Source organism: Pelophylax lessonae (assembly GCF_965119305.1).
Source record: "Pelophylax lessonae genome assembly, chromosome: 2".
NCBI lineage: Eukaryota > Metazoa > Chordata > Amphibia > Anura > Ranidae > Pelophylax > Pelophylax lessonae.
Genome location: NC_138769.1, coordinates 223949469 through 223974997, shown reverse-complemented (window position 1 = coordinate 223974997; position 25529 = coordinate 223949469). Strand labels below are relative to the sequence as shown.

Here is a 25529-nt window from a genome sequence, read left to right as displayed (position 1 = left end):
ATACTACCTCAATACACAGACAACAGCTGGAGACCACCAGCAGGGGTGTTGCTAGGTAGGAAAATGACCAGGGGCTTGAACCCGAAGGTAAATTTGATCCCACGACGTCCCTTTCTGACATCAGAAGGGGACGTGAAGATCAGTGCCAGGGAGCTTTGCCCGGCGCTGGATTAAAGGTGAGTGTAACACCAATTAGAGCATTTTAATGGGGCAACACCTCTGGACCCCTTTACATTAAACAGCCCCCCTCTGCACCTCTGAACCCCTTTACATTACACAGTGCCCCCCACACCTGGACCCCTTTTGCATTACACAGCCACCCACACACACCTCTGGACCCTGTTTGAATTACACAGCCCCCCACACACACCTGGACCCCTTTACATTACACTGCTACCCCCCATACCTCTGGACCTCTTTAACATTACACAGCCCCCCCCCCCGCACCTCTGGACCCCTTTTTCCATTACACAGCCCCCCCCACACCTCTAGACCCCTTTTGCATTACACAGCCCCTCAGAAACACCTCAGGTCCCCTTTTGCATTACACAGCCCCCCCCCCCCCCAGAGTTATACAGAGTGCAAGGTTCAGGAATGGGTTAGGTACAGAGTGCAATGTTCAGAAATGCATTGCACAGGGAGCAGGGTCCAGGAGTGCGTTGCACAGGGGGCAAAGTTCAGGAGTGCGTTGTACAGGGTGCAAGGTTCAGGAGTGCGTTGTACAGGGTGCTAGGCTCAGGAGTGCGTTTTACAGGGTGCAAAGTTTAGGGGTGCATTGTACAGGGGGCAGGGTTCAGGAGTGCATTATACAGAGTTCAGAAGTGCATTGTACGGGGTGCAAGGTTCAGGAGTGCGTTGTATGGGTTGCAAGGTTCAGGAATGCGTTGTACTGGGTGCAAGGTTCAGGAGTGCGTTATATTGAACATCAACATAGAACATGGAACAGAGGCCAATGTGACCAGCTCTTTCAATAAACATGTTCAGAATCAAACAGACCAGGAATAGTCTTCATATATTTCATGAGAAATATTGTTTATAAATATTATTGTCCCATTTAAAGTAATCCAAACCATATTCTCAGTGCCCATTAAGTAGCTGTCCATAAATTTTTTTGGTCACACAGACACAGGGTGACTTACACATAAAGGGGGGAGCTGGAAAATGATTTTCCAGAGCTAATTATTACCGTTTCTCTGGAAAACCAAAAAATGTCTTCCAATTTTTTGATTTGCCAGAGCTCTCAAAGGTAAGCTGGGTTCCACAGGCCCCCCCAACCAAGGTGACTCCCATTACAGCACTGATAGGTGGCACTGATGGGCACTGATAGGCGGCACTGATGGGCACTGGTAGGTGACACTGATGGGCACTGGTAGACAGCATTGATAGGTGACACTGATGAAGAGGCACTGGTGGGCACTGATTAGCAGCACTGATGAGCACTGATTGGCAGCAATGGCGGGCACTGATTTGCAGCACTGGTGGGCACTGATGAGGCAGCACTGGTGGGCACTGATGAGGCGGCACTAGTGGGCACTGATTGGTAGCACTGATGGGCACTGTTGGGACTGCACTGATAATCAGGACACTGATAATCATTGTCCTGATTATCATTGCCAATGTCCCTTTAAAACAAGCCAGTTATCAGCCCTCTTTTTCTCTCCTCACGTTGTCAGCCTGAGGAAAAAAAAGACGATAACTGGCTTGAGTTTCCTTCTGTGATCAGCTGTCGTTGGACACAGGTAATCACGTGGTAAAGAGCTGCTGTGACTGGCCCTTTACCTCAATCTGTGATCAGCTGAGTCTGAAGGACTCGCCAATCACAGAGTGCACCACTCGAGCAGGCAGCACGATCACACTCCCGGCAAAGTAAGCTAGCGCTGTAGCTGTCATTTGGCTATAGCGCAGATGGGAAACAGTTAATATTCAAAGCAAACTCACCCATCCATCCATATATCTATGCTTTATTTTGCTGCGAAATTACTCTGAACTTTGAATTGCATTTTTAAAGTGTCAAAATAAAAAGAGAGAAAAAAAAAAAAACACGCTGGAGTGCCATGAAAACGCATCAAAAATGCCTGTCAGCGCATATGCAAAAACACATCAGGAATGCAGAAATTGTTGTGTGAATCAGCCTTGAAAGATCCCGTGTAAGCTATGCACCCAAAGTACTCACATTAATGCATGTTTATACACATTAATGCTCAAACGTGAGAAAAATTTGTAGATTCACTCATATAAATCTGCAGCTGTGCCCTATTTTAACGCAGTATACATTTTCGTATGCAGAGTAGAAGTCAGCGCTAGAGTGAATAATCCTGGCAGCTAATAACGCAGACCGATGTACACAAACCTCTCAAATAGTGTTGTATATACTAAATTACAATATAAAACAAACCAACAAAGGAATCACATGAAAATAATTTTTCACCATAAACACAAATGAATATATGAGACTGTCCATTTAAGAACAAATATCATATAATGTAATGTAGCACCTCCTAGTCAGGTGCTAGATAGGCAGTATAGTTTTTGGTTCTGGCTGCTTACCAGCAGAATAACAGGCTAAAGTTATGTGCTTTCTGCTTATCAGGGAGCAGGATTTACAGTTAGGCCTGTTCCATGTGTCCTGCGTGTGTGATTCATCTGGGCTGAGGGAGTGTCCCCACTGTTTCCAATAGTGAGGCACATTGGACAGTGGAGGAAACCCAGCCAGTTACACACAGGTTTAATATCCCATGGCTTTGGCACAGAAGAGGTGCATCATGGGATAGGGTAAAAAAAAACAAGGGTACATGTGGCAGGGGGTCTTTGGGCGGGAAGCCAGGTCCCGGAAGGAGGGTGACGGCTGTCTCTCCTTCTGTAGCTGTGGATGGGGGTCACAGGCAGTCGGTCTGGTGAACCAGAGTGTGGGGCTAAATCCAGAGGTCCAGAAAAGCTGACTGGTGGAGTTGGAGGCAACAGTGACGCTGAAAAAACAGTGTCCATGAATACAGAGGAACTTGCCCGGGGGTCTGCCAAGGAAGGGGCCACTCCAGTGGATAGAGTCAGTGGACGGGTGTCAGCACACACAGTGAGAGAGAAAGGGGGTGCCGAGTTTAGAACCCTGAAGAGAATTGCAAGCGGGAACACTTAAAGTATCTTCACTTCAGTGGCAGAGTGAAACAGCGGCCTTGCCGCATCCTAAAGTCAGTTGTCCTCAATACTGTGAATGTAAAGCTTAAAGCCAGCAACCTCTGTAAAACTTCTCCAGTCACAGAAGCAGAGTGAACCCTCTTCAGAAAGCCACCCACATTTAGGCTCCATGTACACGGGACATTGTTAAAAGTCCCTTTGAATCAGTTGGAGTATCCCACTCATCCCTTCTCCTATCCAAGTTCTAAATAAAACTACAAAACAACATCCCCTGGACTGATCATTGACTGAGCCAAGTACTTAAATCATTACGTTTCTGCAAGTTGTTGCTACGGGTAACCCAGGGGAATCCAGAAAGTGTTATATCCAGCAGTCCTCAAGGGGGCACTGCTGCAGTAAAATAAAGTCCACTACCCAATTAGAGGACAATGACACCACTGTGTTATTCAGCCACCATCAATGCATACTCCCCGACTCCCAAGCTGCATTTGTGTAGCAGCAACAACGAATGTAAAGCTTAAAGCCAGCGACCTCTGTAAAACTTCTCCAGTCACAGAAGCAGAGTAAACCCTCTTCAGAAAGCCACCCACATTTAGGCTCCATGTACACGGGACGTTGTTAAAAGTCCCTTTGAATGCTGGAATTTTTAGGACGTTTGAAACGTCTGTTAGGTCGCGTTTGTACCCGCGTTTAGCGGGCGTTTAGCGGGCATTTGCGTTTAGAACCATTCCTAGAGGTCAAAAAAAGATTCCCCTTTAAAATGGAAAAACGCGAACGCTAAACGCGGGTCATCGCGCTCGGTCGCATTCGGCCACGTTCGGTCGCGTTTTTGCGTTTGAAACGCCGGGAAACACACGTTCGAACGCAAATAATTGCGTTCTAAAAAACATCCCTGAACGCAACTGCCTGCAAATGACTGTAAACGACCCTGTGTACATCGACAGATAAGATAACATGGAGCTGCGTTCAGAGGCTTTTAATTTAAGTTGCACAGAGCACAAAAGCACTTTATTGATTGAAGTGTTTGCACCTTATTAATTTATAATATTGTTTAGAGAATTTATGCATACAGGACTGGCATATAAAAATAATGTTTTAGTCAAGAATTGGTATACAGTACTTTACAGGATTTATATATATATGCACTTTAAAATATTTTTATTAAGTTTGATAAGGATTGATATTACAATAAGGGAAGCACCCTGCATAAGTCACTTGAGCACTTTATTGATTGAAGTGTATGCACCTTATTCATTTATAATATTGCTTTGGGAATTTATGTATACAGGACTGGTATACATATGATTTTTGTATTCAAGAAGTGGTATACAGCACTTTACAGGATTGAAATATATGCACTTTAAAATATTTTTATTAAGTTTGATAAGTATTGATACTACAGTAAGGGGAGCACCCTGCATAGGTCACTTGAGCACTTTTAAATTTGCACAGAGTTAATAATTTATGACACAGTCACTTTAATAATACGCACATTAAAATCTTGCATAGTATGTTAGGTATATACGCTGCTTAAATTGAAGATACACTTCAAGATATTATATACTGTTCAGGACAGACGTTTATAGGCATTTGAAACACCAAATGGTTCTAAAGCTTGCTGACCATTTGCAATAGGGGAAAACAGGAGAGGGAGAGAGATAGGGAGGGAGAGAGAACAAGGGAGAGAAAAAGAGGGGGAGAGAGGCATAAAGAGGAGAGGAAGAGAGAGATGGAGGGAGAGAGAGGGAGGGAGAGTGGGAAAGAGAGGGAGGGATAGAGGGAGTGAGAGAAAGAGAGGGAGTGAGAGAGAAAGAGGGAGAGAGAGAAAAAGGGAGAGAGAGAGAGAGAGAGAGAGAGAGGGGGAGGGAGGGAGAGAGAAAAGGAGATGGAGAGAGGCTTTCTGATAAAAGTGATCCCAGTGGTGGATTCACCACAAGATCACTTTTATAAGCGGCGGGAGAGTTGCCCCCCCCCCCCCCCACCACTTGTTCTTCCGAAAACTCCAACTCGCCAAAATCCCCAGTTACGTAACTTCTGGTGACTCTCCAGCAGCAGTAATTGCAGATTTTGATGACTTGGCTGTTTTGACAGAACACCGGCAGCGTATACACTACGATACATGACAAGTTGGCTGTTTTGACAGAATACCGGTTAAGGAGTCAAAAAGTTGTCCCCACCTTGGAGGCGGCCATGTTGTTGGTTACTAGCAGGCGGACTAACAATGTTGAGTTACTATATCGTGTACCGTAGTGTATACGCTGCTGGTGTTCTGTGAAAACAGCCAAGTCGTTGAAATCTGTCATTACTGCTGCTGGAGAGTCACCGGAAGTGACGTGGTTGGAGATTTTGGAGAGTTGGCTGTTTTGACAAAACACCGGTTCTAGGGCCATGTAAGCATGGCTTTTTTTTTCTTAAAGCAAAATATACATTTTTTAAAATGTTTTGTTTATCTTTTGCTTTTAACCTCCTTGGCGGTATGATTATGTCAGGAATTACATACCAAAAGCGGTACAATTGTTTTCATGGGAATTTGGCGTTATGTATTATAGGCCTACAATTCTTAGTAATTACTGACTTAAACCTGACCAAAACAAGACTCTAGTAGACATCCCAGATGTGATAAATTTGAAACACAAACACGTGAATTATAATCGAATCAATAATATTATTTTATTATTTAATATATAATATATATAATAAAATTATATTATTGATTAGATTATAATTCATGCATTATATATTATATATAGATATATGTGTGTGTATATATATATAATATATAACGCATGAATTATAATTGAATCAATAATATAATTTTATATATATATATGTGTGTGTGTGCATATATATATATATATATATATATATATATATATATATAATATAAAATGTGTTTTGTGTAACGTTTTTTTTTTTTTTAATTTCCCTCCCTAGTTCCGCTCCCATGCAGCATTGCTGCTGCAGGGAACGGAACTAGGAAGTGATCAGACCGACGGAGGGACGGAGGAGCGGCGGGACTCTCGGCTGGCGATCTCAGCAATGAGAGATCATCGCTGGATCGCCAGGATAAGGTAAGAGAACACCGCTGCGCTCTCTGCAATCCACCCCGAGCGTGACTCGGGGTTACCGCTCCTGATATGAAAAATCAACCCCGAGTCACGCTCGGGATTACCGCCAAGGAGGTTAAGAGCCGGTTCACACTGAGGCGACACGACTTCGGGAGGCGACCTGTGAAGTCGCGTGCACAGCTGTGCACCGCGACTTCGGCGCGACTTGCAGGGACTTCACATAATGGAAGTCTATGCAAGTCGCTCCGAGGTCGCCCCAAAGTAGTACAGGACCCTTTTTCTAAGTCGGAGCGACTTGTGTCGCTCCTATTAGAACGGGTCCTGTACTACTCAATGGACCGCGACCGACCGCGACTTGTCAGGCTGACAAGTCGCGGCAGTGTGAATGGGCTCTTAGGGTAGAGAAAAGATTTGGGGTCTTTTAGACCCCAGATCTCTCTATAAAGAGGACTTGTCATGCTGTATTGTTATCGCAAGGGATGTTTACACTTCTTGCGATAGCAATAAAAGTGATACATTTTTTTTAAATGGGACAATATAAAAATAAAAAAAAAAGTAATTGGAAAAAATGTTTTTAAAGCCCCCCATCCCGTGTGCTCACACACAGTAGCGAACTCATATGTAGGTCACGCCCACATATGTAAACAGTGTTTGCTGCACCACACGTGAGGTATCAGCGCAACTGTCCAAGTGAGAGCAATAATTCCTGCGCTAGACCCCCCTTTGTAACTCTAAACAGGTAACCTATAAAAATGTTTAAATTGTCGCCTACGGAGATTTTTAAGTACCATAATTGGTTGCCATTGCATGAGCGCGCACAATTTTAAAGCATGACATGTTAGGTATCTATTTTCTCAGCGTAACATCATCTTTCACAAATGGGACAATATAAAAATTTAAAAAAAAAGTAATTGGAAAAAATGTTTTTAAAGCCCCCTGTCCCGTGTGCTCACACACAGTAGCGAACCCATATGTAGGTCACGCCTACATATGTAAACAGTGTTTGCTGCACCACACATGTGAGGTATCAGTGCAACTGTCCAAGTGAGAGCAATAATTCCTGCGCTAGACCCCCCTTTGTAACCCTAAACAGGTAACCTATAAAAATGTTTAAAGTATCGCCTGGAGATTTTTAAGTACCGTAATACTTGCCAGTGCATGAGCGCGCACAATTTTAAAGCATGACATGTTAGGTATCTATTTACTCTGCATAACATCATCTTTCACATTATACGAAAAAATAGTGCTAACTATATTATTTTGTTTATTTTAAATGTTTGAGGCTGGGTTCACACTGCTGTGCGGAACAGCTCACAGCAGGGGACCAGTGCGTCCCTGTTTGTTTCAGGGACAAATCAGGCCTGAATTTTTGGCTGGATTCAGACCTATAATGGACCAGAAGATGCGCTGAACTCTTCTGTAAACCGCTCCGCAGCCGCCCTGGAGATGTGTGCGAATTTAGAGCCGGTCCATTGAGAGCCGGTCACACTCTCTTGTGAAAAGACCCACATCCAATTCGCACTAGTGTGAACCCAGCCTAAAGTGTATTTTTTTTGCACAAAATTGTGTTGGAAAAAGCGCTGTGCAAACACAGTGTGACATAAAATATTGCACTGACCGCCATTTTATTCTCTAGGGTCTCTGCTAAAAAAAAATATGTATATGATGTTTGGGGTTTCTAAGTAATTGTCTAGCAAAAAATGCTGTTTTTAACTTGTAAGTAACAAATGTCAGGAAAAGGCTGGGTAAACAAATGGTTAGACTTCAGCATCAATAAATTGGAATGATCTTCTAGAAAATCAATGGAAAATGTCAGGTTACAACAAACCAGACAGGATTACCAGAAATGACCATGTTGTCTATATATGATTGGCATCTAATCATTGCTGAAGAACAGGTTTATTGCCTTTACTGTATTTACATGTGAAAGCCTTAGGCAATGAGGAAGTAAAACTGAAAGAACTGTATATGGAGTAGTTGTGCATACTACGTATAATAGGGAAACCACAGGAGGCTGTGCTATCTGAAAAAACGCCTGCTCATTGGAGGCTTATAAATAGGTTCTTAGGTCACCTAGCTGTATAAGTGTATACAATACACACTGGAAAACTATAGCACACTGAGAGCCAACAGCAGAGTACCTGTGACATACAGCAAGGCTTCATGGAAACGCAAAGGTAAAGTGAACTAAAAGAGACGTAAAGGCAAGCAATTCTTTAATGCTGATTTGCTATATAACTAGCTCTTTAGTTTTTCTCTATTTTTCTTATCTTTGAACGTCCTTTACTTCCCTTTTTCTTTTTTTACAGCAATATACCATACACAATTGTCTACATACAATGGTTTGGTGGTAATTTACTAAAGTGAAGTGAAGTTTGATTTAAACATCTAAATTTGTTTTGGGGTTTTTACAAAAACATATGCACTAAGACACTTTGGGGTTTTTTACAAAAACACATGTACACTAAGACACTTTTACAAACACTTGCTGCTACAAAAATTTGATAAGAAATATGTAGTGCTTTTCTATTTTTTAGGTTCTTTGTTGTGTTTTATTTATATATATATATATATATATATATATATATATATATATATATATATATATATTTTTTTTTTTTTTTTCCAAAAATGTTATTGGGTATTTGAAAAGGTATAGAAAAGACATACAGTCTCATGAACAATATAAAAGTCAAACAAAGGTAAATGACAATATATTATATAACAATAGTATATTTTTATGTCTAAACAGTGTGCAGTACCGCGGTCCTGCGAGACATGGCATTTAATTCGTATGTCTTTGTGTGCAGTGGAATGACGATAAAGTTTGACTTGACTTAATATCAAGCTTTGGGGTTGATTTACTAAACCTGAAGAGCGCAAAATCTGGTGCAACTGTGCATTGGTAGCCAATCAACTTCTAACTTTAGCTTGTTCAATTAAACTTTGAAAGAAAAGCCTGGAAGCTGATTGGTTTTTAAGCAGAGCTGCTCAAGATTTTGCGTTCTTCAGGTTTAGTAAATCAACCCCAAAGTAACGTTTGACTTAATCGTCTTGGTGACATTTACAATAGTTTTTTCTTTTAATCCCCTATACATGTTTTAGTAAATCAATCCCATTGCGTCATCTCACTCTCATTCATGGCATTCTACTAAATACCCCTCCAAATGTTCAGAGAAAGAGTTAGGCTACATGGTTTATTTTAATTTCTTATTACTAAGAGGTGTAACTATTTGCTAACTGTTATATGAACAGTAGGGAGCTACATAGGGGATTTTTAGTAGCTCAATCCTGCTGCTAAAATTTATAGCAATTTTATTTTGCCCCCAAAACCCCCCAAAATGTACAATATTGCAGCTTACCGATCCTTAAATGTGGTGGCAGCATTTGTTTTCTTTTTTAGTTTTTTTCCTTTATTTTTGATTTTATTTTTTATTTTTATTTATTATTTGAGATCCGGCCAGTATTACACATCTTGTCTTGGGCTGCATTCATACCTGAGCATCGCATTTTGAGCTTTTTTTCCACGTGTTTTATTATTACAGCATTTGAGCTTAAGGCGTTTTTGTATTAGCCAATAGAGAACAGAATCGTTTGTGGCATCACATGTTGCTGTGTGGATATATATGCTTAAAAAAACACATGTTAAAACTTACATACTTCACATTTTTCCATGCACCAATGCAATTCTTTTTGATTCAAAAGCCCCCAAATGCTGCAATCTGCCCGATTTGAGCTACAAAAAGAAGCTCCAGAACTTTTGTGAGTGTAGGTGTGACAAGCACCATACAGAATCATTTATTTTTTTTATGTTTGAGTGTTTTGTAGCTTCGAGCGACAAAACGTTCAGGTGCGAATGCAGTCTAAGTTGCCATTTATAGGAAGAAACGTATAATTTGTTAATATTACATGCATTTTCTTTCCTGCTTATAAAAAAAGGACTTTGACATTGTTCCTGTTGAGACTGATGTGTGTAAAATATATAGAAAATTTATTTTTTTTATGTTTGAGTGTTTTGTAGCTTCGAGCGACAAAACACTCAGGTGTGAATGCAGCCTAAGTTGGCATTTATAGGAAGAAACTTATAATTTGTTAACATTACATGCATTTTCTTTCCTGCTTATAAACAAGGGACTTTGACATTGTTCTTGTTGAGACTGATGTATGTAAAATATATAAAAAAATTATTTTTTTATGTTTGAGTGTGTTGTATGTTCGAGCCACAAAACGCTCAGGTACGAATGCAGCCTAAATTGGAATTTATAGGAAGAAACTCATAATTTGTTAACATTACATGCAGTTTCTTTCCTGCTTACGGAAAAAAATAGACTTTGACATTTTTCTTGTTGAAACTGATGTATTTAAATATGTAGAAAATAGATTTTTTATGTTTAAGTGTTTTGTGGCTTTGAGCTATAAAAAGCTCAGGTGCAAATGCAGGCTAGGCTGGCATTTATTGGAAGAAACTCATAATTTATAATATTACATGCAGTTTCTTTCCTGCTTATAGCAAAAAAACATTGTTCTTGTTGAGACCGATGCATGTAAAATACATAGAAAATAATTTTTTTTATGTTTGAGTGTTTTGTAAGTTCGAGCTACAAAACGCTCAGGTACGAATGCAGCCTAAGTTGGTATTTATAGGAAGAAACTCATAATGTGTTAACATTACCTGCAGTTTCTTTCCTGCTTATAGCAAAAAATGGACTTTCACATTGTTCTTTTTGAAACTGATGTTTTTAAAATATATAGAAAATTGTTTGTTTTTTGAAAAAAAAAAAAAAATTTTTCTTGACCATGCATGACCATGGTAAAGTTAAAAAAATGATTTAAAAATGTTGCTTTTTTTAACGATAAAGTATCTTACAAATGGCGGCTAAAGGGCCGTACACACTTGACGAAAATCAGGCGAAATATCCTCCGATTTTTCTCTGTTTTCTCAGCGTTCATTACCGTTTTTAGTCGACAGAGCATAAATGTTCATAAAACTTCTCGTCCGATTTTTCTTTTTTTTGGCACATTTGTTCCTAGACTTCGGGGTTGTCAGCAACTTCAGATCATGCGTGGTCTTTCGTATCCGATTTTTCACGGACGTACTGCATACACATTAAATGAAAATCAGTCGTCTGGGGACGGACGGAAAAAATTTTGGTGTTTGTCCCTCCGTTTTTTTTTCGTTGAAAATGTCGGCATCGGCTGCTGAAAGTTGTGTACACACTAGGCGAAAATCGGACAATTTCACATCGGGCGGGAATTTTCGACAGATTTTCTACTAGTGTGTACCCCACTTAAGTAAATAATATTGTAGCAGAAACCACACTACAAAGACATGCTGGTAGGTTAAAGACATGCTGGCTCCTGTCTAAATTGCCCCTAGTATGTATGAATGTGACCTTAGATTGTAAGCTCCCTGAGGGCAGGGACTGATGTGAATGTACAATATATATGCAAAGCACTACATATGTTGAGCGTACTATAAAAGTACCTGTAATAATAATATAATAATCACTAAGCTTCAGTGTCCCACTCTGCTGAATATAACTGTTGAGATAAAACCAGACCAACAGTGAGGCTGATTTACTAAAACTGGAGAGTGCAAAATCTGGTGCATAGAAACCAATCAGCTTCCAATTTTTTTTTTTTTTTGGGTCAAAGCTTAATTGAACAAGCTGAAGTTAGAAGCTGATTGGCTACTATGCACAGCTGCACCAGATTTTGCACTAGCCAGTTTTAGTAAATCAACCCCAATGAGTAGTGAATTGCCAAAATATTACCAGCTACATACTGTAAATGAAAATTGAAGCTAAGTAAATAATAATGCAGTAGAAATGCATTGCCATAATACTGGGCTGCCAGCTATATACTACACATTTTAGAAAAAAAATGCAATGATTGTATTACACCTAGTAAATGCAGTTATTGAAAACTTGCTTGTAAGAGCTTGAGGCTTCTTTATGAGGCCAAACATTTTATAGGCTTTCTATCACAGTTTGAACATCTTGCATAGGTGTACAGGTGGCACTGGGCACATGAGTCAGCCATGGGACGTGCACCAGATAACGTTTATTGAGAGCAACAACTAAGTGTTTGATCCTGAGCCAAAAGGAAATTTGCAGTAAATGTCTTTCTTGTAACCAAGCTTTGGATTCAGCAACATGCCGCTTAGCCTTGTAGTGCCTTTAAGGAGGACAATGTAAAGCAAGGTTTACACGGGGAGTCTTTTTTCATTCAATCCGGAGGTTGAAAGAAAAAAAAATCACATATTCCTGCATCCACACAAACTATGTGGATGCAGGGATCTCCTATCTGATCGGACCTTACAGTCTCTTCTATGGAGTGGTGGATGTCAGCGGACACATGGCCACTGACACCCGCCGCCGTCTGATTCGATCCTGTCTGCCAAAAACAGACGGATGGGGGACCTATACCCCATCCATCTGGTGGATTGGATCAGACGGTATCGGATGGAAATGCACAGGCAGTTCATTTCCATCTGATTGCCCCATAGACGAGAGCGGGCTGTGTCTGCTGGGATCAGCAGAGAGATCTCCCACTGAGCAAGCGGATCCAGCTTCAAGGAGGCGCCCGTGGGAAAGGGGCCTAACTCTCCCAGGTGTATACTATGATACCCCTCTGTTTAAAGCAAGCATATCCAACCTGCGGCCCGGAAACCTCAGGCAATGCGGCCCACTGCCCCCTGACTATTTATTTTTTTGCTGGGAGGAAGGAAGTCAAGTCGGGGGCACGGCCACAGCGGCTTCCAACTAACTGTAGGCAGAGGCTGCCTCAGAGTGGATCATCCACTAGTTGTGTTAAATTGGTGCTGGGGGGGAGGGGGGGCGCAGCAGCGCAGGAAGGGCGCGGCAACGTTGTATTACTTATATACCTTAAATATTGTATATATTTTATATGCGGCCCGAGAAAATGTCTCTACACTCAATGTGGCCCAGAGAAGCCAAAAGGTTGGATACCCATGGTTTAAAGTATAGCTAAAGACAAAACATTTCTTTTTAGTGTTGGATAGAATGGAGAGGGATTAGAACAATTGTCAGTTTTTATTGCTGTCTGTGCCCTAGTTGAGGAGATTTACCCTCTCTATTTGCCCTGTTTACCATTATTATTGAAAGTAAAAGACAATCGTACATTTTGAGTTGTCCCCAGAAAAATAATAGGGGGGAAATCTTCCAATGGGGACACTAGTTCTAGTAACCTGGGGGTCCCCAAAGAATTCCCCTAATTTGCAGGGATTTCCTCTCACTTCCTGTTTGGCTATGGGACAGGAAGTGAAGGTTAATCCCCACAATGAGACACAGATGATAAATAAAAATCTGACGGGGGTTTAAGATGTCACTTCTCAGATATGTTTCCGTAACCTGTGGAAAACACACAGCTCTTTGTAACAATCCAAGCAGTTCAGGATGCATGCTATTGTGGGTTTGCGATACAGTGCATGCTTCACAATTTGCACACCTGGAGGCATTAAACAGACTCAGCTTTCGGAGGTCTGGCCAAATTCACTTTCCATTGTAAGAATCCAGTAAATTTTAGGGGACCCTAGAAGCCTCTTATGTCTAATAGTATAAAACTCCCCATCATTCAGGGTGAATGATGCCTAACTGTAAAGCCAGGTGCCTTGGGTTGTCTGGGGCAGTACATCATACCTGCTTTCATTTTGGAAGTCATTTTCTCTCCCACAAAGAGTTAGCATGCTAATACATAGATAATAGGTTGGTGCCACTTCCAAAGACTCCCTAGGGTGTTGGAATCTCTAAAAGAAAACACTTAACCCCCACTGGTTGCTTAATTCACATTCAAATTACAGGATAAAAAGCAGGGAGGCTCTTCTGGGAATAGTTGTTTGTGACTTCTTAGAAGTGAGCAGGATGTGAGGAGGGTGCAAGAGGAGCCACAGGACCTAAAAAGATAAATTGAGAAAGATAACAAAGTACCTTTTGTTGTCCCAATTAAGCTAAAGCTGTTAACAATGAAGACAATAAAGGAGGGGTTGGTTGTAGTAGGTGACGTTTACCATAAGGGCACTCTGGTGTTCCCAGCAATAGCCAGATGTTACTTCCCCTCCCCCCATTCCCATGATGTCCCTTTCACCCTTCCCTCATCTAATAATTAGGCTCTGTAAAATATGTGGCTACCAGCAATCATTTTATCCTAGCTTTCCTGCATTTTTTTTCACTGGGCACGCATTGGGCTCGCTTTACTAAAGGCAAACATATATTTATTTTGCACGGGAGGCACTTTGCTTGGGGAATTTGCACCAGAGTTTAGTGAATGAAATGACTAATTTCCATCATCCATATGCAAGCAAAAATGTTGTTTATTTTCCTTGCACGTGATTGGGTATTCTTTGTAATTGAAACATTCTTACATTCACTAAGCTCTGGAGAAAAGACCCTTGCAAAGCAAAGAGCCTATTTGCCTTTAGTAAATCAACCCCATTGAATGCAATTTCAATTGGTTGTATCTAGTGGTGCACTGAAATTAAAATTCTGGACCGAAACCGAAAATTCAGGATGTACTTGGCCGAAAATATATATATATATAATTGTATTATAATTGACTTTAATTAATATCATGAATTTAAAGTGGAGCTCCACCCAAAAGGGGAAGCTCTGCTTGTCTGCCGCCTCTCCCCCTCTGCTGCCACATTTGACACCTTTTGCAACTTGGTTTTAGGGGTACTCGGTTTTGACAAGTACTTGCTCCCACTTCCATCTCAATTTGCTGTGGCGAAGTAAGCCAGAGGTCCGGCCTCCCACCTCCCCCCCCCGCAACCAGCCCATTCACAGAGCGTAGAGCGATTCGTACATGAGCAGTAGGAAACCGGCTGTGAAGCCGCAAGACTTTACTGCCGGTTTCCCCTAGCCAAGATGGTGGCGCCAGCACCTGAGAGCCAATTCTTGAAGTCTGGTGAAGACCCCGCTGGATACCTGGACATATTAGTTCCCCAATAGTCAGTCAGCAGCTACAGAATTTGTAGCTGCTGACTACATTTTATTTTGGGGGGTGGGGGGCGGGACTCCTCTTTAGATGAATATGAATTTATTTTAGGCCACTATCAGCATCCCTAGTTGTAACCCAAAACCTAGCCCAGTACTCAATGGTATTTTATGTGAATGGGCACTACTTTTCTTTTATAGTAAGCCGAATTATGAATGTATTTCTTGGGGGCGTGTGTGGTGGCATTTATCTACATGCATTTCCTTTAAATTATTGTCTGTACGCTAAATAATGACCCAAGAAATGTGAGGTTTTCCATTGATGCAGTTCAGAAAAGATCTTTTGTGTAATATCATAAAATAATAGTAATTTATTTTTGATTTGAAAACAGGGAAAATATGGCGGAAACAGACATAAACAGCCCAAAATTGGAAAGGAAAGAAAGAGGGAAATTTTCTTCTTTAAACAAGCAAGAGGTTAAACTGGTACTGGAGACGTATATAAAAAGAAGCTTCAGCAACCGAGAAACAAAGCGGACTGCGGAAAAGAGAGAAAAAAGACATGGGAGAATGCAGCGATCAGTCAGCGACTTTACTAAGTTTAAACTAAGAGCAAAGGAGAATAATATACCTGTAGATACCAAAGCAGAATTACAGGAGACAGAAAAGGAAGATGTGGGTAATGCGAACAAGCTATCAGAATCTCAAGAGATGGTCCAGAACCATCATCATGACAGCATGGCCAGTGTTACACCGCCCAAAAAATCATGGTTTAAGAACCTACTGAGTCAACTCTTCAGTAAAAAGGAAAATCCTTGTGAACAAACGGCTTCCGTGGTTAGTTCTGTCACCCCTGAGACTGATGGACATTTAACACAGACGTCAAGAATAGCCAGCATTAAAAAAAATAGCATTCGAAGGGCACTTTCTTTCAAGAAGAATGTTTCAGAAGAAGAAACAAAGTTGAAAAGACCCGACAGCCTTCCACTAAAACGTATCAATAAGCTATCGTCAACTAAACGACGTAAGTTATTGCTTCAGGCATTATACATATGTCCCTAGTGACCTAAACACAGAAGTCTAAACAGAAACGATTGTGTGAGAGCACACAAGGTATGGTAGTGTTGTCCTAAACTGCAATGCGACTAGAAGAATATAGGTGCACCTAGTATGAAAACACAGTCTTTAATTAAGTTATGTTAAAAATTTAATTCAACCAACCTTGACGTTTAAGTTATTGTTGGGTTAAACCACTAAGTGGCATTTTATATCCTTTGAAGTGGTTGTAAACCCTTTTTATGTACCCAGTGAAGTGATTGGCTTCAGGTAAAACAGAGATGAAAGAAGGATGTAAGCACCCAACGTCCTTATCAACTGATGTTGTCAGTGGTTGATAGGACACCGGCAACTTGAAGGTTGAAATGGTGCACAATGAAACCCTGCCTTTTAGTTACAACTAAAAGGCAAGCTTGACGATCCACCCACTGGCTTGAATACAATTTTCGGCAATTTTTAGGTATTTTGCCAAGCCATCCCTGAAGAAACCTGAAGGCACCCCAGGGTTCATGGGCACCCTGGTTGAAAAAGGCTGCTATAGAGGGATATGTCTGAGGTTTATAATCCTTTTAAGGCCTCCAAAGACAATATCACGTAGTAAGAATCCCTCTCTGCCTTCCACCCACACATCAGTCTCAGTCCTTCTATTGCATTCTACAGAATATAAGCATATCAAAGATCTATGAATTGCATTGATATTATGGGGTGGATTTATTAAAGGAAAATAGACTATTTACTTTGCAATACAAGTTTTACTTTGCATGGAAATGATCCCCAGAACCAGTCTGTGTCCACACTGAGGATGGAATGTCCAAACTGGAGACTCCTTTCTCGGTGAACTCAGCTTCGTCCTCCCTCCTTCCCTGGCCACTGTGCCCATCACACTGACAGGCGAATGGCAGAGGAGTTCGATACTAGTGCTGGGCGCAGCCCAGTGGGAAATGGAGGGACTAGTTCCCCATCAGGTTCACCAGAGAGAGCTTAACCTGTTTTGATGATAGCTAACACATCACAATCAGTTTAGAGAAAAAGTTATATATTTAATCAGAGTGTAAAATATTACTTCTTGAAATAGTTTTCACATAGTTGAAAGAAGAATTTGGGACTTTGATCTTGGATTCAAACCTTTTTCACCTATACTTATATAATATTTTTAAATGTAGGAGAAAAGCATGGAGGCTGTTATTACCACCGAATGTCTGCAGAGATCGAACTGCTTGTGAATGATACGGAGAGTACAAGAAAGCCAAGCCTGGGTGAAGAGTTAAATGATGGAGAAACTAAAGGAATCGGTAAGCTGACACTGATATCAGTAATAGGTGCAATAAGAATCCACGCATATCTACTTTACCATTACCAGTTATTATTGCCTTCTTTATTTAAAAATAAAACCCTTGACACTGGAGCTCTGTACATAATGGGCAGTACTTTAAAGCTGAACTCTAGGCAGATATAAAACATCAAGTAATGCAGTAATGTTTTTTCTAAAATAAAAATGTTAAATGTATTTTTAAATGCACATAACATAGATGCCCATCCTTGATATGATTTTAAGGAGAGGAAAGGTAGGGTGATGGCACTGCCTAATATTAAAAAGATGTTATAGGGTGTTGTTAAAGTGCTTGTGAAAGAAACAATAAAGAATTGTGTATACTGCACTAGGAAGTCCAGAATCTGAAAAAGGAGCACTAAAAATACAGATGTGTATATATTCAAATTAGAAATGTGAAAAAAATGTCAAAAAAATTCTAGTGTACAAAATATACCTAATTGGCGTATAAAAGTGATATGTGCACATAAAAAATGTATAATAACGGTGGTACAGAAGGTACGGATAAATACTAATATTTAAAAGGATGTGTGCATAAATGGCTATACAAAATATTGATCAAAACATAAACTGTATAAAAATCTACATCATACAATATAAAGACTATAAACAAATTAAAGTGCTCTGTGCATATCAAAGTACCCCAACTAAAACCACACACTGGGGTATAAAGGTGAAGTGAAAAATGGGTGCAAACAGAGTATATAGTAGCCAATAAAAAGCAATAAAAAGTCCAATATAGGTGCTGGTGTCTAGACAAAAGGTGTGGTGACCGTAAAGAAATATATACAAGTATAATGAGCAAAGTTCAATGTTGATAGCAGGTGACGATTATCTTATAACAAACTATAAGGAGTGACCCCGTGGTGGGCGGTGAGGTGCTGGGTGATCCCTCTAGTAAATAGCGCACTCACCAGAAATACCCACCCCACAGGGGTATAGAGCGGTTATATAAATATATCCTGCGGCCAGAGAGATCCTGGTGTTCTCGCCTAATCTTGGGTGGGGACATCCTGGAAGATATCTGAAGGGTCCTAGATGAAAGGAAGGTTCCCCAAGAAGGGTGGCCGGGATCTACTGGGCTCCTATCAGTAGGAAGTGGGCGTCCAAATATCCACGGGGTATCACTCGTAGTAATATACCAGGGGGTAATAAATAATGGAAAGGCACATAGTGTGATACCGTATGAACAGGTTTAATAATGTTTAAAACATCAGAGAGGTACTCACATTTGCAGAGAAAAGTATAGGCATACAATCATACAGGTGGAGCGCGGATGCGGTCCGAGCCTCGATCTCAAACAACCGGAAGTGATGCGACACGCTGTACGCGTTTCGTAGCAGTACGTCTTCAGCAGCAATTTTAATGATTGATTAAATGATTTTAACCTCTTGTGATCCCCTGTGCAGCACTGGGAGGAAAAGTCAAAATTAGTGATTTTTCAACAGTATGGGTCCTTTCACACGGGGCGGACCACTTTTTGATCCGCTCCGGCACTTTTTCTTTTTTTACGGACACTTGTGTCATCCGGTCCATATGTCCGTTTATCATCCAGCATTTATCATTGCGGATAGAATGCATGTCAATGGGTTTTTGCGTGTGTTCCGTTTTTTTAAACGGAAGAAAAATAGGGTACTCTTCCGTTCAAAAAAACTGAACTGATCGGAAAGGACGCAAATCGGATGTCAGCGGATGGTCATCTGCTGACATCCGCAATCCCATTGACATGCATTATGACCGTTTTTCATCCACAAAAAAATTGGATAAAATACGGACATAACGGAGCGCCCGTGTGAAAGGACCCTATGGCAAGGAGCATCCCGACAGGAGTAGAAGGTGACCTCATCAGTCTTTTACTGTTCCTTCACTCTTCATACACAGGCAGGGGATTGGGGGGGGGGGGGGTGACCCGGCTGTGTTGTTTAAATGCAGCAAAGAAATGCCACCAGGCTCGCTGTGTTGTCTGGTAGGGTTGTGTAATTCAACCAACACAACACAAACCCTTTCCCAGGTACAAATGCTCCAATACAGTATACGCATTTCAATGGTGCATTTAGCTGTTTGCATGGAGTTTAGCTTTAATCTTTACCTAGATGACATTGGTAATAACCCTCCAGTAATTGTTTTTTTTTATATATTTTCCAAAAAAATTACAAAGTAATATAAGCAAACAGAAACAGAAAATAAAATAAAATTTCATAAAATTACAAAGAAGAAGCTATAACAAGCAATCTGATGGTACAAGTACCAATATATGTTCTTTTTAACGTTTTTAAAAGGTTTGGGTACCAAAATAATATCGGATTTAGAAGATATTACTATGTTTAGTCTCAAAGCTTGGAAGAATAATGTACTAAGGTAATGTACCATAGTATTAGGATGGCTTTACTAAGGCATTTGAAGCAGGATGCTCATAAGAGCCACATGAAAAATTACACTCAATAAGCAATAAAAAACAGCAGAGCAACCCCCTCCCCCCTAATTCTTACCTGAGCACCCTCCAATCCAAAGATGTTCACGATAGCCTTGGCTGTATGGGGACCCTCCCTCCTCATTGGCTGAGACAGCTCCTACTGCTGTCAATCACAGCCAGGAAGCCAACGAGGAGCGATCAGAGCCAAGCCCCGGCTCTGTGTCATAGACACATAGAGCAGCGGCTCTGGAGCAAGCATGCAGCTGTGCCCCCAGGGCAAGCAGGTTTCCCTGGGGGCACTGCTTGAAGGGGAGGAGCCAGGAGCGCTCTGTACAAAACCATTGCACAGAGCAGGTAAGTATGTTATCAAACAAAAAAAAAAACTTTAATATCACTTTAATTGCTTATCAGGATTTTTATGATTGTCATTGTAGAAGTTAGTTTATTAACCCATTTTGTTTTGTTTTTTTAGATGATGTGATAAAACAAATTGTTTCCATACTTCAAAAAGAAGGAGATGCCTATGACAGAAAGGTATACTATGAACAATTATGAATACTGTAATCTAGGTTGATACTTTTCTGAAAGATTTATTACCATTTCAGACTATTTATTTTGTCATGCGTACAGGGGTTAAAAGGGGGTGGCTGGTGGTATTAATATATGGTATTATATATACAGGTATGCATATACAACTGTAGGGCAGAAATGTAATGGATAATTTCCATCAGAGATATAAAAACGAATATATGTTTTATTTTTATCCCCTGCTTAGATAAAAGAAGATCCTGCCATCAGCAACTTCTTTCGGACCATCTCTTACAATTCCTTCAAGCAACTTGCAGATGTCTACGTTGATAAAAAGATGAAAAAAAGCGACTCGGCTGAAACACCTGAGGATGTGAAATTTGCATTCTCCATTCACTTCACAAAACAAGTTGCTGGAATTGCTACCCATCCTGTAAACAGAATCATGGGTTTTGGAAACCAGTATCTGCAAGACACCTTTACATGGCTATCACACAGTAGAGACAATTTGGTAAGTACATGCCTTATAGTTACCTAATCTAGCCCTTTATCTGTTGCTGCAGACTCAATTGAATAGGGAAATAGCAAACATTCTTGCCTGCCAGTAGTCTCGATTGCCTGAGTACTCTTCATGCCTACACGCCAACTACCATCTAGTGTTCATGGATACCTGATGAAGTGGGGGGGACAGAGGACATCGCACTTGGGGGGGGGGGGGTGAGCAGAGAACACTAAAGTGAGAGGATGTAAAGCCGACAGAGGACACTACAGTTGGGCGGAGGAGTGAAGGGGACAGAGGACACTGCATGGGGAGGCAGAGGAAATTACAGTGTATGAGGGGTGTGTGTAGGGGACAGAGAATTGGGGGGGGGGGCAGAGGACATTACAGTGGGGAGGGGTGAGAAGGACAGAGGACATTACATGGGGGAGGGGGGCGCAGAGGACACTTCAGTGGGGGGAAGGTGTACAGGGGACAGAGGACATTGTTTCGGGGGGGGGGGGGGGTAGAGGACACTACAGTTGGGGGGGGGGGGGTGAGTGTGAAGGGGACAGAGGACATTGCTTTCGGGGGGGGGGGAGGAGACTACAGTGGGGGCATGTGAAGTGGACAGATGGCACTGCTTTGTGGGGACAGAGGAAACTGCTATGGGGGGGGGGGGCAGAAGACACTACAGTTTGGGGGGGGATGATGTGAAGGGGGACAGAAGACACTGCTTGGGGGGGCAGAGGACACTGCTATGGAGGGCAGAGGACACTAATGCGGGGTGGAGGGGGGCAGAGGACACTATAGTGTGTGTGGGTGGGCGATGTGAATAGAGGCAGGATACTGCTATAGGGAGGCAGAGGACACTACTGTATGGGGGGCAGAGGTCCCTACTATGGGAGGGGGGGTAGGAAAACTACTGTGGGAGAGCAGAGTACACTACTGTGAAGGAGATGATGGGAAGGGGAGTGTAGGGCACCAGTAGGAGTAGGAAGAGGGGGGGGGGCACAGGACACTATGCTGTGTTTTTATTTGACGCTTGGTAGTTAATTTTTAAAGGGTGCCCCCCCCCCCCCTTCCACCAGGAATCTTTGATATCCTCCATGTTGTCCAGGTAGATCTCAACCTCTGAAAGGTTGCCTACCCCTGCTATATATTATGATTCTTTATGTCAAGCAATTGTATCTTGATACCTGTACTGTTGTAACTTATTGAAAGAGAAAATGCAGCAGGCCTACATTTTATCCCCGCTCGCCGCAGCAGAGCTGCATTCCAGTGTGAATGGGACACACAGAAAACAAATGTGGTCTGCATGTCCTTGCAGTGAGCGGCCTTTTATAATACAATAAAACGCCTGTCACCGCATTATGTGTGAATTCACCATAGACAGTAGGATTGGGATATGTAAACCAAAGACTCTGCTTATGAAAGCATTTCAAGGTCATTTTTAGTTTCACTCAAATGTACTTGATTACGTAGTGGTGTGTAATATTTTCATCTGACCTCCATGTTCTACATTTGGATTACACAATCTGTTAATGTTTATATAATCATCCTCCTTTACAAAGCTTTACATAGCTATATACGATGCTGCTCATTAAAAGAAGTGACTGATGTCACCTAGTATTGTTTACTATAGTGATACGCCGATGTGCTAAAAGTAGAATGCTGACTCATTTGCATAAAACAACAAAACAATTGTGATATTGGTAACTCCAGCCCTGTGAAGAACACCATATGGCATTTGTTTAGCTTGGCAAGCATTTGAAGGCATCAGGAAAAAGGACACCTCTAATTAAGACGTTGGTGTCAACTCATCACCTTAATATTTGTGTCAGAACAATCATCTCTGCTAAATGCCTGTGTCAGACAATACAGTTACATACGGATACTAGTTAGCTGACATGCTGCCAATTAAAACATCATCCGGGTGCTCAGAGTCGGACCAATTTAATGAGGAACAATGAGGCACAAATTCATTACACATTACAAAGTGCCCAAAGCACATGACTGTGGTTGGATTATTACCGTGCCAGGCAATTACAGCTTGTCATATGTTTAGTTTCACAAACAAGAAAAAAGCAAATTATTTTTTATATAGAAACTATATTACTGTTGTATGACAGAAAATATAAATAAAATAAGACCACACTAATATTCCTATACAGTAGTATAATATACTTGCTAAACTAAACTAAATTAAACTAAACTAAACTAAATTAAACTAAACTAAATTAAACTAAACTAAATTAAACTAAACCAGCTTCTGCAAGGAGGTGTCAATATACAGAAGCTGATTTACTAAAGGAGTAAAGTAGAACTGAGGGCAAAACTTTTTCCGCTCTATTACTGCCATGGTGACAACCCAAGATTTGGGATTTTCTTTCACTTTTATTCTCAGTGATAACGGTAAACAGATAGGGGGTTAGAATTCTTGTTGTCTCTTTTTTTTTTTTTCCCCCCCTGTGTCCCATTGGGAATGTTTCCCTCCACTTCCTTTCCTATGGCCAAAACAGGAAGTGAGAGGAAATCCCTCCACATGAAAAGATGCTCTAATTGTCACTAGTGTCCCTAAAGGTTTATTTACGCTCTATTACTGCCATGGTGACAACCCAAGATTTGGGATTTTCTTTCACTTTTATTCTCACTGATAACGGTAAACAGATATAGGGAGCGTTATAATTCTTGTGGTCTTCTTTTTTTTTCATCCCCTGTGTCCCATTGAGAATGTTTCCCTCCACTTCCTGTCCTATGGCCAAAACAGGAAGTGAGAGGAAATCCCTCCACAGTAAGAGATTCTCTAGTTGTCACTAGTGTCCACAAAGGTTTATTTGTGCTCTATTACTGCCATGGTGACAACCCAAGATTTGGGATTTTCTTTTATTCTCACTGATAATTGTAAACAGATAGGGTTATAATTCTTGTCATCTTTTTTTTTTTTTTTTTTTTGTCCCCTGTGTCCCATTGGGAATGTTTCCCTCCACTTCCTGTCCTATGGCCAAAACAGGAAGTGAGAGGAAATCCCTCCACAGTAAAAGAGTCTCTAGCTGTCACTAGTGTCCCTAAAGGATTATTTTCGCTCTCTATTACTGCCATGGTGACAACCCAAGATTTGGGATTTTCTTTCCCTTTTATTCTCAGTGATAATGGTAAACAGATATAGGGAGGGTTATAATTCTTGTCGTCTTTTTTTTTTTTTTTTTTGTCCCCTGTGTCCCATTGGGAATGTTTCCCTCCTATTGCCAAAACAAAAAGTCAGAGGAAATCCCTCCACAGTAAGAGGTTCTCTAGTTGTCACTAGTGTCCACAAAGGTTTATTTCCACTCTATTACTGCCATGGTGACAACCCAAAATTTGAGATTTTTTTTCACCTTTATTCTCAGTGATTACAGTAAACAGGCATAGGGAGTGTTATAGATCTTGTTGCCTTTTTTTTTTTTTTTTTTGTCCCCTAGGTCCCATTGGGGACTTTTCCCTCCACTTCCTGTCCTATGGCCAAAACAGGAAGTGAGAGGAAATCCCTCCAACATAAGAGATGATCTGGTTGTCGATAGTGTCTCCAAAGGATTATTTCTGCTCTATTACTGCCATAGTGACAACCCAAGAAATGTATTAAACGCATTAAATGTATTAAATTTATTTTCTTAGCATTGTACAGTTTATAACAATGTAGCATGCAACTAAACTGTGTATTTATGTTTCAGAATAACGCTGTTGACACAGAGGGATGCATGAGTCCGGACTGAAGAAGGCACGCTGCATTGCAGATGAGAACAGTCCATGATATTGGCGCATGGCAGCCAGGATCAGTCAATTACACTGTGAAGCACCTTGAGATATGATGATGATATGTAAATCAATAGTAATATATAACATTCACACTTTATGTGACTCTATTTTTATTTCCTTTAGAAACTTACATTACTGCTGGTTCAGTATTTTATTTTTTTTAAGCCTATATACGTTTACATAAATCTAATATTCAGGGAATCAAGAACTACAAGGATCCAATTGGTGAAACATTTAGCACACACAGGAAAAATGCGTCAGTGAGCGTCAGTGTCCATACAGAGGTCTGACATGCCAGTACTACAGTATTCCCAGATTAAAAGTTTCTGCTCTATTTTAGCTCGACTTCAGCTGGGCTTTAAGGCTGGGTTCACAATTGTGCACCGCATTGCTGTGCAGATCATATGCGATGTCTACGCAATGCGAATTGCACAAATCGTATGGCTGAAATCGCATCCCATTTGCACCAAAATGGTGCAGGACCCTTTTTTTTGGATTCCGATCACTTGGGTGTTCACACCAATGCGATCCGATTCCTGTACCATTTGAAAGTTCGCACTGCCATCTGCGAACCGATCTGGGGGTGTCATTAACTTTACTTTGACACCCCCAGCGGTTCGCAGATGTCAGTGTGAACCAGAGTGCAATTCAGGTGTGATGCGGGAACTGACACTGAATCGCAGGGTTTCCCCGCATTGCACCAGTGTGAACCAGGACTTATATTTCTACATATATTTGTTTAGCAGTTTCCTGTATACCTTGTTAGATGTAACGA

General features: G+C 41.1%; 1 protein-coding gene across 1 annotated transcript; it reads left to right on the top strand.

Annotated features, from left to right (window-relative positions):
* Positions 1-8277: 8277 nt before the first annotated feature.
* On the top strand, positions 8278-25076 carry LOC309546561 (uncharacterized protein). Its single transcript, XM_082246311.1, has 6 exons — positions 8278-8377; positions 15547-16178; positions 17374-17502; positions 20426-20487; positions 20729-20992; positions 24670-25076. Exons 1-6 carry the CDS (start codon positions 8364-8366, stop codon positions 24709-24711), a joined length of 1143 nt encoding a protein of 380 aa, XP_082102437.1. The 5' UTR covers positions 8278-8363; the 3' UTR covers positions 24712-25076.
* Positions 25077-25529: the final 453 nt, after the last annotated feature.